This window comes from Nerophis lumbriciformis, linkage group LG23 (assembly GCF_033978685.3).
Source record: "Nerophis lumbriciformis linkage group LG23, RoL_Nlum_v2.1, whole genome shotgun sequence".
Lineage (NCBI taxonomy): Eukaryota > Metazoa > Chordata > Actinopteri > Syngnathiformes > Syngnathidae > Nerophis > Nerophis lumbriciformis.
Genome location: NC_084570.2, coordinates 2697501 through 2715000, shown reverse-complemented (window position 1 = coordinate 2715000; position 17500 = coordinate 2697501). Strand labels below are relative to the sequence as shown.

Genomic DNA, 17500 nt, shown 5'->3' with positions numbered 1-17500 from the left:
CAGATAGACAGGGCTTTGCTGTCCGTAACACACACACACACACACACACACACACGCACACACACATACCGCAAAATTAGCTAACGTTACGCTACTAGTAGTTGACTGGGAGGTGTTTATTATAATTTGGGGAGAGTCCGCTGCCTGATGATTACCTGCTAAACGCTAAGCACTGACTGCATGCGCTCTGAATACGCACTGCTGATTGGCTGTTACCGCTCTGTTTGTAACCAATCAGATGGTTGTGTGGGTGGGACAATGCTGGGTTCTGTGTAGCGTACTGACAGAAACAGAAGTAGGCGGCTACTTAATATGTCCGTGTGGAAACTCGTTCGGTACACCTCCGAACCGAACCAAAACCCCCGTACCGAAACCGTTCAATACAAATATACGTACCGTTACACCCATAGTATTCCATGATATTACAACTACAATCTCAGCACAGTCATGTTACCTAAATGTATTTGCCTAATATATGCCTAAAAACTCAATCTTGTTAACTTTAGTCCTGAAATGGGCCCATACAGTACAGGATGGAACAGTGTGTATTGTTGTGGTTGTTTTAAACATATTGTATGTGGTTGTATCCCTTGTGTGAATGCGTGGAGTGTGTGTGTGTGTGTGTGTGTGTGTGTTTATGGTTAATGGTCTATCGGTCTCGGTGGCACACACACACATGAGCAGCAGGTGAGCTTAGCAACCTTGTGTTTGCCTAGCAACCCGATGTCCTGGCGACCCTTGTTGCTATGGCAGCCATGGAGGATGTGGCACTGCCTCGAGGAAGTGGTCACGGCAGATATGAGCCACGGGGCAGCTGGTGTGTGTGTGTGTGTGTGTGTGTGTGTGTTCGTGTGTGTGTGTGTGTGTGTCATTTGAATGCGGCGTCCCGGATCCAGCCGTATGCTCCATTGCAACAAATCACATCGCAGCCTGTAAAACCAAAACAATCAGCACCTTTGTTTTAAAGCTGCCCGTTGTGTTGTTGTCATTTGTTGTCATGTGCCCCCCCCTCTCCACACCACCCACTACCCACTACCCACTACACTCCCTGTCACTTTCCCAGAGAGCCCTGGCCCACAAATAATAGACAAATTGTTTCTTTTTGTAAACTTTCGGATTATTCCATCGTTCAAAGTCCGAGCCGCTTCTAATTTTTAAGCAGTGAAAGTGAAAGTGTTGTGTATATGTGTTTTGAGTAGCAACAACCAAAATCAGTGTTCAAAAACGAGAAAAAAAAAATTAAAAAATTAGGGGTACCGTATTTTTCGGAGTATAAGTCGCTCTGGAGTATAAGTCGCACCGGCCGGAAATGCATAATAAAGAAGGAAACTATGAAAAAAACTGCGACTTATAGTCCGTAAAATACGGTATTTTATTTGAACTAAGCAAAGTTATCTGCCAATAGAACAAGAAAATTCGGTTTGTCAAGAATTTCCAAAACAAGTCAAATTAGCTAATGTCAATGAACCCAAAAATACCTTAAAATAAGTATATTCTCACTAATAACAAGTGCAATTTTCTCGGTAGAAAAAAAAAAGAGACCTTTTTGCTCAATATGTTGAAAAGTGTTCTTAAATTAAATAAATGCCAGTGCCATTATCTTGACATAATGATATGCATACATCATGATCTTTTTTTTCATGCTTGAAATAAGAAATAATTACCATATTTTTCGGAGTATAAGTCGCTCCGGAGTATAAATCGCACCGGCCGGAAATGCATAATAAAGAAGGAAAAAAACATTTATAAGTCGCATTTTTTGGGGAAATGTATTTGATAAAAGCCAACACCAAGAATAGACATTTGAAAGGCAATTTAAAATAAATAAAGAATAGTGAACAACAGGCTGAATAAGTGTACGTTATATGAGGCATAAATAACCAACTGGTATGTTAACGTAACATATTATGGTAAGAGTCATTCAAATAACTATAACATATAGAACATGCTATACGTTTACCAAACAATCTGTCACTCCTCATCGCTAAATCCCATGAAATCGTATACGTCTAGTCTCTTACGTGAATGAGCTAAATAATATTCTTTGATATTTTACGGTAATGTGTTAATAATTTCACACATAAGTCGCTCCTGAGTATAAGTCGCACCCCCGGCCAAACTATGAAAAAAACTGCGACTTATAGTCCGAAAAATACGGTATTTTATTTGAACTAAGCAAAGTTATCTGCCGATAGAACAAGAAAATTCGGCTTGTCAAGATTTTCTAAAACAAGTAAAAATTAGCTAACCTCAATCAACCCAAAAATACCTTAAAATAAATATATTCTCACTATTAACAAGTGCACTTTTCTTGGTAGAAAAAAAAAGAGATATTTTTGGTCAATATGTTGAAAAACATTCTTAAATTAAATAAATGCTAGTGCCATTATCTTGACATAATGATATGCATACATCATGATCTTTTTTTTCATGCTTGAAATAAGAAAAAATTACCATATTTTTCGGAGTATAAGTCGCTCTGGAGTATAAGTCGCACCGGCCGGAAATGCATAATAAAGAAGGAAACTATGAAAAAAACTGCGACTTATAGTCCGTAAAACACGGTATTTTATTTGAACTAAGCAAAGTTATCTGCCAATAGAACAAGAAAATTCGGCTTGTCAAGAATTTCCAAAACAAGTCAAATTAGCTAACGTCAATGAACCCAAAAATACCTTAAAATAAGTATATTCTCACTAATAACAAGTGCAATTTTCTCGGTAGAAAAAAAAAAGAGACCTTTTTGCTCAATATGTTGAAAAGTATTCTTAAATTAAATAAATGCCAGTGCCATTATCTTGACATAATGATATGCATACATCATGATCTTTTTTTTCATGCTTGAAATAAGAAATAATTACCATATTTTTCGGAGTATAAGTCGCTCCGGAGTATAAGTCGCACCGGCCGGAAATGCATAATAAAGAAGGAAAAAAACATTTATAAGTCGCACTGGAGTATAAGTCGCATTTTTTGGGGGAAATGTATTTGATAAAAGCCAACACCAAGAATAGACATTTGAAAGGCAATTTAAAATAAATAAAGAATAGTGAACAACAGGCTGAATAAGTGTACGTTATATGAGGCATAAATAACCAACTGGTATGTTAACGTAACATATTATGGTAAGAGTCATTCAAATAACTATAACATATAGAACATGCTATACGTTTACCAAACAATCTGTCACTCCTAATCGCTAAATCCCATGAAATCTTATACGTCTAGTCTCTTACGTGAATGAGATCAATAATTTGATAATTTATGCTAATGTGTTAATCATTTCACACATAAGTCGCTCCTGAGTATAAGTCGCACCCCCGGCCAAACTATGAAAAAAACTGCGACTTATAGTCCGAAAAATACGGTATTTTATTGGAACTAAGCAAAGTTATCTGCCGATAGAACAAGAAAATTCGGCTTGTCAAGACTTTCCAAAACAAGTCAAATTAGCTAACCTCAATCAACCCAAAAATACCTTAAAATAAGTATATTCTCACTATTAACAAGTGCACTTTTCTTGGTAGAAAAAAAAAGAGATATTTTTGGTCAATATGTTGAAAAACATTCTTAAATTAAATAAATGCTAGTGCCATTATCTTGACATAATGATATGCATACATCATGATCTTTTTTTTCATGCTTGAAATAAGAAATGATTACCATATTTTTCGGAGTATAAGTCGCTCCGGAGTATAAGTCGCACCGGCCGGAAATGCATAATAAAGAAGGGAAAAAACATATATAAGTCGCACTGGAGTATAAGTCGCAATTTTTGGGGAAATTTATTTGATAAAAGCCAACACCAAGAATAGACATTTGAAAGGCAATTTAAAATAAATAAAGAATAGTGAACAACAGGCTGAATAAGTGTACGTTATATGAGGCATAAATAACCAACTGGTATGTTAACGTAACATATTATGGGAAGAGTCATTCAAATAACTATAACATATAGAACATGCTATACGTTTACCAAACAATCTGTCACTCCTAATCGCTAAATCCCATGAAATCTTATACGTCTAGTCTCTTACGTGAATGAGCTAAATAATATTATTTGATATTTTACGGTAATGTGTTAATAATTTCACACATAAGTCGCTCCTGAGTATAAGTCGCACCCCCGGCCAAACTATGAAAAAAACTGCCACTTATAGTCCGAAAAATACGGTATTTTATTGGAACTAAGCAAAGTTATCTGCCGATAGAACAAGAAAATTCGGCTTGTCAAGATTTTCTAAAACAAGTAAAAATTAGCTATCCTCAATCAACTCAAAAATACCTTAAAATAAGTATATTCTCACTATTAACAAGTGCACTTTTCTTGGTAGAAAAAAAAAGAGACATTTTTGGTCAATATGTTAAAAAACATTCTTAAATTAAATAAATGCTAGTGCCATTATCTTGACATAATGATATGCATACATCATGATCTTTTTTTTCATGCTTGAAATAAGAAATGATTACCATATTTTTCGGAGTATAAGTCGCTCTGGAGTATAAGTCGCACCGGCCTATATGCATAATAAAGAAGGAAACTATGAAAAAAACTGTGACTTATAGTCCGTAAAATACGGTATTTTATTTGAACTAAGCAAAGTTATCTGCCAATAGAACAAGAAAATTCGGCTTGTCAAGAATTTCCAAAACAAGTCAAATTAGCTAACCTCAATGAACCCAAAAATACCTTAAAATAAGTATATTCTCACTAATAACAAGTGCAATTTTCTCGGTAAAAAAAAAAGAGACCTTTTTGCTCAATATGTTGAAAAGTATTCTTAAATTAAATAAATGCCAGTGCCATTATCTTGACATAATGATATGCATACATCATGATCTTTTTTTTCATGCTTGAAATAAGAAATAATTACCATATTTTTCGGAGTATAAGTCGCTCCGGAGTATAAGTCGCACCGGCCTATATGCATAATAAAGAAGGAAACTATGAAAAAAACTGCGACTTATAGTCCGTAAAATACGGTATTTTATTTGAACTAAGCAAAGTTATCTGCCAATAGAACAAGAAAATTCGGCTTGTCAAAAATTTCCAAAACAAGTCAAATTAGCTAACGTCAATGAACCCAAAAATACCTTAAAATAAGTATATTCTCACTAATAACAAGTGCAATTTTCTCGGTAAAAAAAAAGAGACCTTTTTGCTCAATATGTTGAAAAATGTTCTTAAATTAAATAAATGCTAGTGCCATTATCTTGACATAATGATATGCATACATCATGATCTTTTTTTTCATGCTTGAAATAAGAAATAATTACCATATTTTTCGGAGTATAAGTCGCTCCGGAGTATAAGTCGCACCGGCCTATATGCATAATAAAGAAGGAAACTATGAAAAAAACTGCGACTTATAGTCCGTAAAATACGGTATTTTATTTGAACTAAGCAAAGTTATCTGCCAATAGAACAAGAAAATTCGGCTTGTCAAGAATTTCCAAAACAAGTCAAATTAGCTAACGTCAATGAACCCAAAAATACCTTAAAATAGGTATATACTCACTAATAACAAGTGCAATTTTCTCGGTAAAAAAAAAAAGAGACCTTTTTGCTCAATATGTTGAAAAATGTTCTTAAATTAAATAAATGCCAGTGCCATTATCTTGACATAATGATATGCATACATCATGATCTTTTTTTTCCATGCTTGAAATAAGAAATGATTACTTTAAAAAAGTAGTTTTATACTTGTGAGTGTTGATGACACAGCTTTGCAACAGTTGATATTCTAGTTTCAAGCATGTTTTACTCAATATAGGTCATCAAATCTCAGCAACAAGCTGTAATATCTTACTGAGATCATTTAGGACCAAAACACTTAAAGGGGAACATTATCACCAGACCTATGTAAGCGTCAATATATACCTTGATGTTGCAGAAAAAAGACCATATATTTTTTTAACCGATTTCCGAACTCTAAATGGGTGAATTTTGGCAAATGAAACGCCTTTCTATTATTCGCTCTCGGAGTGATGACGCCACGTTGTGACGTCACATCGGGAAGCAATCCGCCATTTTCTCAAACACCGAGTCAAATCAGCTCTGTTATTTTCCGTTTTTTCGACTGTTTTCTGTACCTTGGAGACATCATGCCTCGTCGGTGTGTTGTCGGAGGGTGTAACAACACGAACAGGGACGGATTCAAGTTGCACCAGTGGCCCAAAGATGCGAAAGTGGCAAGAAATTGGACGTTTGTTCCGCACACTTTGCCGACGAAAGCTATGCTACGACAGAGATGGCAAGAATGTGTGGATATCCTGCGACACTCAAAGCAGATGCATTTCCAACGATAAAGTCAAAGAAATCTGCCGCCAGACCCCCATTGAATCTGCCGAAGTGTGTGAGCAATTCAGGGACAAAGGCCCTCGGTAGCAGGCAAGCAATGGCGACAGTTGGTTCCCGCAGACGAGCGAGCTAAACCCCCTGGATGTCTTGGCTCACACCGTCCCGAAGATGATCAAGAGAAGAATATCGACCCTAGCTTCCCTGGCCTGCTGACATGAGGGTATGTCTACAGAATATATTAATTGATGAAAATTGGGCTGTCTGCACTCTCAAAGTGCATGTTGTTGCCAAATGTATTTCATATGCTGTAAACCTAGTTCATAGTTGTTAGTTTCCTTTAATGCCAAACAAACATACCAATCGTCGATCGCCGAATTCGTCCTGGCTTTCTCCCGTGTCGCTGGCTGTCGTGTCGTTTTCGTCGGTTTCGCTTGCATACGGTTCAAACCGATATGGCTCAATAGCTTCAGTTTCTTCTTCAATTTGGTTTTCGCTACCTGCCTCCACACTACAACCATCCGTTTCAATACATGCGTAATCTGTTGAATCGCTTAAGCCGCTGAAATCCGAGTCTGAATCCGAGCTAATGTCGCTATAGCTTGCTGTTCTTTCCGCCATGTTTGTTTGTGTTGGCATCACTATGTGACGTCACAGGAAAATGGACGGGTGGTTAAAATCAGGCACTTTGAAGCTTTTTTTAGGGATATTGCATGATGGGTAAAATTTTGAAAAAAAACTTTGAAAAATAAAATAAGCCACTGGGAACTGATTTTTAATGGTTTTAACCCTTCTGGAATTGTGATAATGTTCCCCCACCTACTCAGTGGCCTAGTGGTTAGAGTGTCCGCCCTGAGATCGGTAGGTTGTGAGTTCAAACCCCGGCCGAGTCATACCAAAGACTATAAAAATGGAACCCATTACCTCCCTGCTTGGCACTCAGCATCAAGGGTTGGAATTGGGGGTTAAATCACCAAAATGATTCCCGGGCGCGGCCACCGCTGCTGCCCACTGCTCCCCTCACCTCCCAGGGGGTGATCAAGGGTGATGGGTCAAATGCAGAGAATAATCTCGCCACACCTAGTGTGTGTGTGACAATCATTGGTACTTTAACTTTAACTTTAACTTTAAAACAAGTCAAACACTAACATACAATCTGCTTAGTGAGAAGAATTATCTTATCAGACAGAAAATAAGCAAATATCACCCTTATTTGAGATATTTCATCTTACTTAGATTTCAGTTTTTGCAGTGTGAAACATTATGATGCTACAAACCCCCCCCTCCCGGACCCCCCATACCATCATGCACCCACAACTGCCCACTGCAGGCTGATTAAGGCCAGAAATTCTAATTATGCTCCAAAGATGTGACAGACTGGAGCACCCATCTGCGACACACATCCGTTCACGCACAATAAACACACACAAGCAACAAAACACATGATGGAATAATTCAGCATCATGTACCCCACAAACCTCACAGAAGCCTATCTTTTTTTATGAGCGACTGTTTTTGTTTGGGTGAAAACTCTTACATTGAAAAAGCAAGAAAGGCACGAGACCTCACCTTGACGTCGGAGAAGAACATTTTGAGCATGTTGGAGGAGGGGTAGCGAGTGTAGAAGAACATGAGCTTGGCCTTCTTCAGGTGGTTGGGTGACAAACCCTCTTGGATCTGGAGAGAGACGGTTAAGGCGCCAACATGTACGACAACAACACATAACTATAGGGTTCATTGGGTCACAGCAAACATAGCTAGAATCATTATCATAATAATTATTACAGTATACTTATTTATAAGCAGGATTAAAACAATAATACAGGACTTATTTAGTGCAGGTAAAAAAAAAAAAGAGATGATAGTAAAAACGGTATACCTCAGATTTCATAGGATTCGGTTTTGTACGTTTCAGTTCCCGACAAAAATGTTTGACGGTTTTTGTATACTGTCTCGTTTATCATATACAGGTAAAAGCCAGTAAATTAGAATATTTTGAAAAACTTGATTTATTTCAGTAATTGCATTCAAAAGGTGTAACTTGTACATTATATTTATTCATTGCACACAGACTGATGCATTCAAATGTTTATTTCATTTAATTTTGATGATTTGAAGTGGCAACAAATGAAAATCCAAAATTCCCTGTGTCACAAAATTAGAATATTACTTAAGGCTAATACAAAAAAGGGATTTTTAGAAATGTTGGCCAACTGAAAAGTATGAAAATGAAAAATATGAGCATGTACAATACTCAATACTTGGTTGGAGCTCCTTTTGCCTCAATTACTGCGTTAATGCGGCGTGGCATGGAGTCGATGAGTTTCTGGCACTGCTCAGGTGTTATGAGAGCCCAGGTTGCTCTGATAGTGGCCTTCAACTCTTCTGCGTTTTTGGGTCTGGCATTCTGCATCTTCCTTTTCACAATACCCCACAGATTTTCTATGGGGCTAAGGTCAGGGGAGTTGGCGGGCCAATTTAGAACAGAAATACCATGGTCCGTAAACCAGGCACGGGTAGATTTTGCGCTGTGTGCAGGCGCCAAGTCCTACTTACTGGTAGACGGCTGCGTTGACCCTGGATCTCAGGAAACAGAGTGGACCGACACCAGCAGATGACATGGCACCCCAAACCATCACCCAACCATGCAAATTTTGCATTTCCTTTGGAAATCGAGGTCCCAGAGTCTGGAGGAAGACAGGAGAGGCACAGGATCCACGTTGCCTGAAGTCTAGTGTAAAGTTTCCACCATCAGTGATGGTTTGGGGTGCCATGTCATCTGCTGGTGTCGGTCCACTCTGTTTCCTGAGATCCAGGGTCAACGCAGCCGTCTATCAGCAAGTTTTAGAGCACTTCATGCTTCCTGCTGCTGACCTGCTCTATGGAGATGGAGATTTCAAGTTCCAACAGGACTTGGCGCCTGCACACAGCGCAAAATCTACCCGTGCCTGGTTTACGGACCATGGTATTTCTGTTCTAAATTGGCCCGCCAACTCCCCTGACCTTAGCCCCATAGAAAATCTGTGGGGTATTGTGAAAAGGAAGATGCGGAATGCCAGACCCAAAAACGCAGAAGAGTTGAAGGCCACTATCAGAGCAACCTGGGCTCTCATAACACCTGAGCAGTGCCAGAAACTCATCGACTCCATGCCACGCCGCATTAACGCAGTAATTGAGGCAAAAGGAGCTCCAACCAAGTATTGAGTATTGTACATGCTCATATTTTTCATTTTCATACTTTTCAGTTGGCCAACATTTCTAAAAATCCCTTTTTTGTATTAGCCTTAAGTAATATTCTAATTTTGTGACACACGGAATTTTGGATTTTCATTTGTTGCCACTTTAAATCATCAAAATTAAATGAAATAAACATTTGAATGCATCAGTCTGTGTGCAATGAATAAATATAATGTACAAGTTACACCTTTTGAATGCAATTACTGAAATAAATCAAGTTTTTCAAAATATTCTAATTTACTGGCTTTTACCTGTATATATATATCAGATGATTAATCACAAAAAATCTGTCGCATTAATCGTGAACAGACCGTTTGACCGTACGTGTTATTTTACCTTAACCGCTACACAGTCAGTGGTCAGATCAATACAAAGTAAAAGCCTGAAAGAACTTTAGATAAAACTAATACCAAGTCGTGTGCAAAGAAATGGCATGCATTCATGTAAAAAAAAAAAAATTGTTAACACATTCCTGGATGACATTGTGACAATAATGTTGCGTTTGTGTACAAATATTGTGGTCTTTTCTGGAGCAAATTTTAATCATGCAAGCGAGTAATCACGTGTGATTAATCCTAATTAATCCAAATTCCAAAATGTGATTATATGAATTTGAAAAATATATAATTTAACAGCCCTATCGATCTATCCATTTATATATATATATATATATATATATATATATATATATATATATAGATATATATATATATATATATATATATATATATATATATATATTAGATGGTAACACTTTATTTTAAGGTACAGCTATTCACCATTAAATAGATGCTTATTAACATGCAAATTAGTAATATATTGGCGCTTAATTAGTCATTATTAAGTACTTATTAATGCCTTATTCTGCATGGCCTTATTATATAAGCAGTAAGCCAATAACTAAGTTTTCCCTAATCATAACCCTAACCCTAACCCTAACCCTGACCCCAACCCCAACCTTTGTTAATAAGCAATTAATGAATGGAGTTTATGTTCCCCATACTAAAGTGTTACCACATACTGTATATATATATATATATATATATATATATATATATATATATATATATATATTATTATTATTATTTATATATATATATATATATATATATATATATATATATATATATATATATATATATATATATATATATATATATATATATATATATATTATTATAATTTTTTTGATATATTTATATATATATATATATATATATATATATATATATATATAAATATATATATATATATATAGATGTTAGGTCAGGAAAAAACACAGAAGCTATATCATCCCGACAAGGCTGTTTCACAAGTTTCCCTGCTTGTATAAAATCCCCTGACGAGCAGGGAAACCTGCGAAACAGGCTTGTAGGGATGATATAGCCTCTGTGTTTTTTCCTGATCTAACATATATTCCGTTATAGAATAGAATAGAATAGAATAGTTATATATATATATTTTTATATATATATATATATATATATATATATATATATATATATATATATATATATATATATATATATATATATATATATATATATATATATATATATATAAATTTATATATGTAAGGGATGTCAAAGTTAACGCTTTACCTCGGTTAAAATTTCAATCACTTAATCAATTTAATCAGATTATAAACACCTGTGCATTTTGATAGTAAATTACTTATTAACTAGAAGAGGCAATTCCTGAAAAAATAGCGTGTGAATGCTCCAATGCTGTAATTGAAGTGAAATGCTGACAGAATGTAGTATGAATGTAAGAATAGTTTCAATGTTGGAATGGTTTCAATGTTGAAGAGCTGACGCTGAACTGAAATGCTAATGGATATGTAGGATGAATGTAGAAATGGTTCGAATGTTGAATTTGTTTAAACGCTGAAATGGTTTGAATGTTGGAATGGTTTGAATGTTGAAGAGTTTGAATTTCCAGGAAAACGGGAATTTGGTTTGGAACTTGGCAAAGTGTTAGTTTGAATGAGTGGAATGTGTTGATGTTGGAATGGTTTGAATAGGTTGAAAAATGTGGGAATTATGCAACTTGGAAAAATGTCCCAATCATTTCAATGGGAACTTCCTGGAAATTTGGGAATTTGGGGAAAAACTAATACGTTTTAAAAACTTATTAGGACCATGAATGATCTAAATGAGCTGGAATTGTTTAAATCGGTCAAGAAATGTTGAATTACTAACAGTTTTTAATTGACAAATTCCTGGAATTTCGAGAAAACCGGGATTTGTTCTAGTTCTTTAAAAAACTTGTTTTTTGTCCTGACTAAGACAAATATTTTGACAGTGGAACAGTATAAACGGGTTGAAAAGTGTGGGAGGAGTAGTCACCAGAAAAACGGGAAAACCAGGAATTCTGGAAAATCCTGGAATTTTTTTTACTTGGAAAAATGGTAGTTTGAATTTCCCAAATGGTGGAATGTGTTGAAGGGGGGAATGGTTTGAATTGTTTGAAAAATTTGGAAAATGGCGACCGTTTTAAAAGTGGCCAATTCATTTTGAATGGGAAAAATGTCCGGGAAAACCTGGAATTTGGGGAATTTTTGGACTTATTCAAGCTAAAGCCCGTGATTACCGAATAGGCTGAACAGTTTCAAGTTGAAATGGTTTGAATCGGGTGAAAAATGCGGAAGGTAGAGGGCCGCCAATATCTGGAGAAGAAGAAGAAAAACCATATGTGTGCTTTGGAGCATTCACACGATTATTAATCGAATGAGTTAAAGCGTTGACTTTGACATCCCATTTTCTTTTTGCATGTTTGTGCGTCTAGAACGGTTTTACATTATTTCTCATAGGTAAATTGCTCGTATCGTTTGATTCAGTTTTCGTTGGACCTTTTGTAACAGCGTATGACTTTTATACCACTTGAATGGTTTCTTTTTATGTGTATTTAATTGAAAAATGACACATATGCTGCAGACACATTATTGACTATTGTTGGTTCAACTAAGATACTTTGTTTGCTTTACTGACAGTGTGCAGCTTTGGATCACATTCCGCAGTCGTGTGCGCTTCGTTGTGTCTAAAGAAGTAAAATAATAGAATTTGGTTGCCGTGTGTGTGTGTGTGTGTGTGTGTGTGTGTGTTTGTTTACTTGTGTGTACATGCGTGCGTGAAACAACAGCTGTGCCCCACCACTCTGCCATTTTGCCACCACATTAACAGCCCTGTAATCTATCAGTGAAGATGAGGCAATCAATGGCACCCCCTGCAAGGTCAATTAGCGTATACACACACACACACACACACACATTCACACACATACTCTTGTATTTGTTACCTTATCGAGACCTCCGAATAATGCCTACCTCTTTAGGACTACCCTTTCTAGATATATAAAGATTTGTATTTACAACATTAATAATAGATACATACTATGCCAATATAAAAAAAATCTTGTTATGAAAAAACAGTTGGAAATTCACAAGAAAAAGGTCACAATTCCACAAGAAAAATTTAGATTTTTGGCAGTATTATAATAAAAGTCGTCATTTTACTGAGCGCAAGTCAAAATTTGACAAGAAAAACTGAACATTTGTGCAATATTATGATAAAAGTTGGAATTGTACTCAATAACAGTCGCAATTTTACAAGAAAAGCTTACCATTTTGGCAATTTTTTTGAAAAGAGTCGTCATTTTACTCGACAGAAAGTCACAATTTTATAAGAAAACTTTAAAATGTTGGCAATATAATAATGTTCGGAATTTTACTTGACAAAATTATGACTTAAGTCATAATTTTACTCAAAAAATGTCACTGTTTTACAAGAACAACAAAAACATTGGCAATATTGTGATACAAATCAGAATTGTTTTCAACAAATGTCACCATTTTGCTTTAAAAAGTAATCATTTTAAATTAAAAAAGTAATAATTTTAAATAAAAAAAAATAATAATTTTAAATAAAAAAAAGTAATCATTTTAAATACAAAAAGTTATAATTTTAAATTAAAAAAGTTATAATTTTAAATAAAATAAATAATAATTTTACATAAGAGTAAAAAATTGAGTATTACAGAAACAGAAATAATATGAGAAATTGTGAGTAAAAGACTGCTTTTAGTTCCAAAAAATGTGTTTTGAATTTTTTGTTGGTAATTGGTTTTTAATCTTCATTATTTATTTCAAGTTATTACAGTATGTCACTATATACAGTAAAATATATATATATATTTTTTTAATTTTGGCCAAAGCGAGTGCACTTAAATTTCTTACACACACTTGTTATTTCATATGTTGACCAGAGGGGGAGCACTTTTAAAACCGACACACAGCCAACGTGAAAAATCCCTCCTTTTTTGGGACCACCCTAATTTTGATAGATTTCACCACCAGGGGTGCAAATGAGACATTCTCTATTAGATGCAATGGTTTTCCATATTGGGACCATGATTTATGTCCCAATATGGTCCTCATATGGAAGGTCCCTGTTGATGTCTCAAGAAGGGTAGAAATACAAGAACACACACACACACACACAGACACTCTTGTATTTGTTAACTTCTCGAGACCTCAGAATAATGCCCACCTCCTAAAGACCACCTTTTTTAGATATATAAAGATTTGTGTTTACAACATTATTAATATACACATACTATGCCAATATATAAAAAAAAATCTTGTTATGAAAAATTTGTTGGAATTTCACAAGAAAAAGGTCACAATTCCACAAGAAAAACTTAGAATTTTGGCAGTATTATAATAAAAGTTGTCATTTTACTCAGCGCAAGTCAAAATTTGACAAGAAAAACTGAACATTTGTGCAATATTATGATAAAAGTTGGAATTGTACTCAATAGCAGTCACAATTTTACAAGAAAAGCTTAACATTTTGGCAATTTTATGAAAAGAGTCGTCATTTTACTCGACAGAAGGTCACAATTTTATAAGAACACTTCAAAATGTTGGCAATATTATAATACTGTTCGGTAATTTTACTTGGCAAAATTATGACAAAAGTCATAATTTTACTCAAAAAATGTCACTGGTTTACAAGAACAAAAACATTGGCAATACTGTGATAAAAGTCAGAATTGTATATGACAAATGTCACCATTTTCCGTTAAAAAGTAATAATTTTACATTAAAAAAGTAATAATATTACATTAAAAAAAAGTAATAATTTTAAATAAAAAAAGTAATAATTTTAAATGAAATAAATAATAATTTTACATAAGAGAAAAAAATTTGGTATTACAGAAACTATTATAACTAAAAATAATTTGAGAAATTGTGAGAAAAAGACTGTTTTTATTTCCAAAAAATGTGTTTTGAATTTTTTGTTGGTAATTGGTTTTTAATTTTCATTATTTACTTCAAGTTATTACAGTATGTGACTATATACAGTAAAATATATATATATATATTTTAATTTTGGCCAAAGCAAGTGCACTTAATTTTTTTACACACACTTGTTATTTCATATGTTGACCAGAGGGGGAGCACTTTTAAAACCGACACACAGCCTTTTTTGGGACCACCCTAATTTTGATAGATTTCACCACCAGGGGTGCAAATGAGACATTCTCTATTAGATACAATGGTTTTCCATATTGGGACCATGATTTATGTCCCAATACGGTCCTCATATGGAAGGTACTTGTCCTTGTTGATGTCTCAAGAAGGGTAGAAATACAAGAACACACCCCCACACACACAGACACTCTTGTATTTGTTAACTTCTCGAGACCTCAGAATAATGCCCACCTCCTAAAGACCAGCTTTTTTAGATATATAAAGATTTGTGTTTACAACATTATTAATATACACATACTATGCCAATATAAAAAAAAATCTTGTTATGAAAAATGTGTTGGAATTTCACAAGAAAAAGGTCACAATTCCACAAGAAAAACTTAGAACTTTGGCAGTATTATGATAAAAGTTGTCATTTTACTCAGCGCAAGTCAAAATTTGACAAGAAAAACTGAACATTTGTGCAATATTATGATAAAAGTTGGAATTGTACTCAATAGCAGTCACCATTTTACAAGAAACGCTAAACATTTTGGCAATTTTATGAAAAGAGTCGTCATTTTACTCGACAGAAGGTCACAATTTTATAAGAACACTTCAAAATGTTGGCAATATTATAATACTGTTCGGTAATTTTACTTGGCAAAATTATGACAAAAGTCATAATTTTACTCAAGAAATGTCACTGGTTTACAAGAACAAAAACATTGGCAATACTGTGATAAAAGTCAGAATTGTATATGACAAATGTCACCATTTCCCGTTAAAAAGTAATAATTTTACATTAAAAAAGTAATAATATTACATTAAAAAAAAGTAATAATTTTTAATAAAAAAAGTAATAATTTTAAATGAAATAAATAATAATTTTACATAAGAGAAAAAATTTTGGTATTACAGAAACTATTATAACTAAAAATAATTTGAGAAATTGTGAGAAAAAGACTGTTTTTAGTTCCAAAAAATGTGTTTTGAATTTTTTGTTGGTAATTGGTTTTTAATCTTCATTATTTACTTCAAGTTATTACAGTATGTCACTATATACAGTAAAATATATATAATTTTTTTTAATTTTGGCCAAAGCGAGTGCACTTAATTTTTTTACACACACTTGTTATTTCATATGTTGACCAGAGGGGGAGCACTTTTAAAACCGACACACAGCCTTTTTTGGGACCACCCTAATTTTGATAGATTTCACCACCAGGGGTGCAAATGAGATATTCTCTATTAGATACAATGGTTTTCCGTATTGGGACCATGATTTATGTCCCAATACGGTCCTCATATGGAAGGTACTTGTCCTTGTTGATGTCTCAAGAAGGGTAGAAATACAAGAACACACCCCCCCACACACAGACACTCTTGTATTTGTTAACTTCTCGAGACCTCAGAATAATGCCCACCTCCTAAAGACCAGCTTTTTTAGATATATAAAGATTTGTGTTTACAACATTATTAATATACACATACTATGCCAATATAAAAAAAAATCTTGTTATGAAAAATTTGTTGGAATTTCACAAGAAAAAGGTCACAAATCCACAAGAAAAACTTAGAATTTTGGCAGTATTATAATAAAAGTTGTCATTTTACTCAGCGCAAGTCAAAATTTGACAAGAAAAACTGAACATTTGTGCAATATTATGATAAAAGTTGGAATTGTACTCAATAGCAGTCACAATTTTACAAGAAAAGCTTAACATTTTGGCAATTTTATGAAAAGAGTCGTCATTTTACTCGACAGAAGGTCACAATTGTATAAGAACACTTCAAAATGTTGGCAATATTATAATACTGTTCGGTAATTTTACTTGGCAAAATTATGACAAAAGTCATAATTTTACTCACAAAATGTCACTGGTTTACAAGAACAAAAACATTGGCAATACTGTGATAAAAGTCAGAATTGTATATGACAAATGTCACCATTTTCCGTTAAAAAGTAATAATTTTACATTAAAAAAGTAATAATATTACATTAAAAAAAAGTAATAATTTTAAATAAAAAAAGTAATAATTTTAAATGAAATAAATAATAATTTTACATAAGAGAAAAAAATGTGGTATTACAGAAACTATTATAACTAAAAATAATTTGAGAAATTGTGAGAAAAAGACTGCTTTTAGTTCCAAAAAATGTGTTTTGAATTTTTTGTTGGCAATTTTTTGAAAAGAGTCGTCATTTTACTCGACAGAAAGTCACAATTTTATAAGAAAACTTTAAAATGTTGGCAATATAATAATGTTCGGAATTTTACTTGACAAAATTATGACTTAAGTCATAATTTTACTCAAAACATTTCACTGTTTTACAAGAACAACAAAAACATTGGCAATATTGTGATACAAATCAGAATTGTATTCAACAAATGTCACCATTTTGCTTTAAGAAGTAATAATTTTAAATAAAAAAAGTAATAATTTTAAATAAAAAAAGTAATACTTTTAAATAAAAAAAGTAATCATTT

At 33.8% G+C, this 17500-nt stretch overlaps 1 protein-coding gene across 2 annotated transcripts in view; it reads right to left on the bottom strand.

Annotated features, from left to right (window-relative positions):
- Positions 1-17500, bottom strand: part of prox1a (prospero homeobox 1a) — a 101528-nt gene that overhangs the window by 72748 nt on the left and 11280 nt on the right. For both annotated transcript variants that reach the window (XM_061985336.1, XM_061985334.1), the window contains exon 5: positions 7868-7975. In XM_061985336.1, the coding sequence (XP_061841320.1) occupies positions 7868-7975 (108 nt within the window). The remainder of the gene's footprint in view (positions 1-7867; positions 7976-17500) is intronic.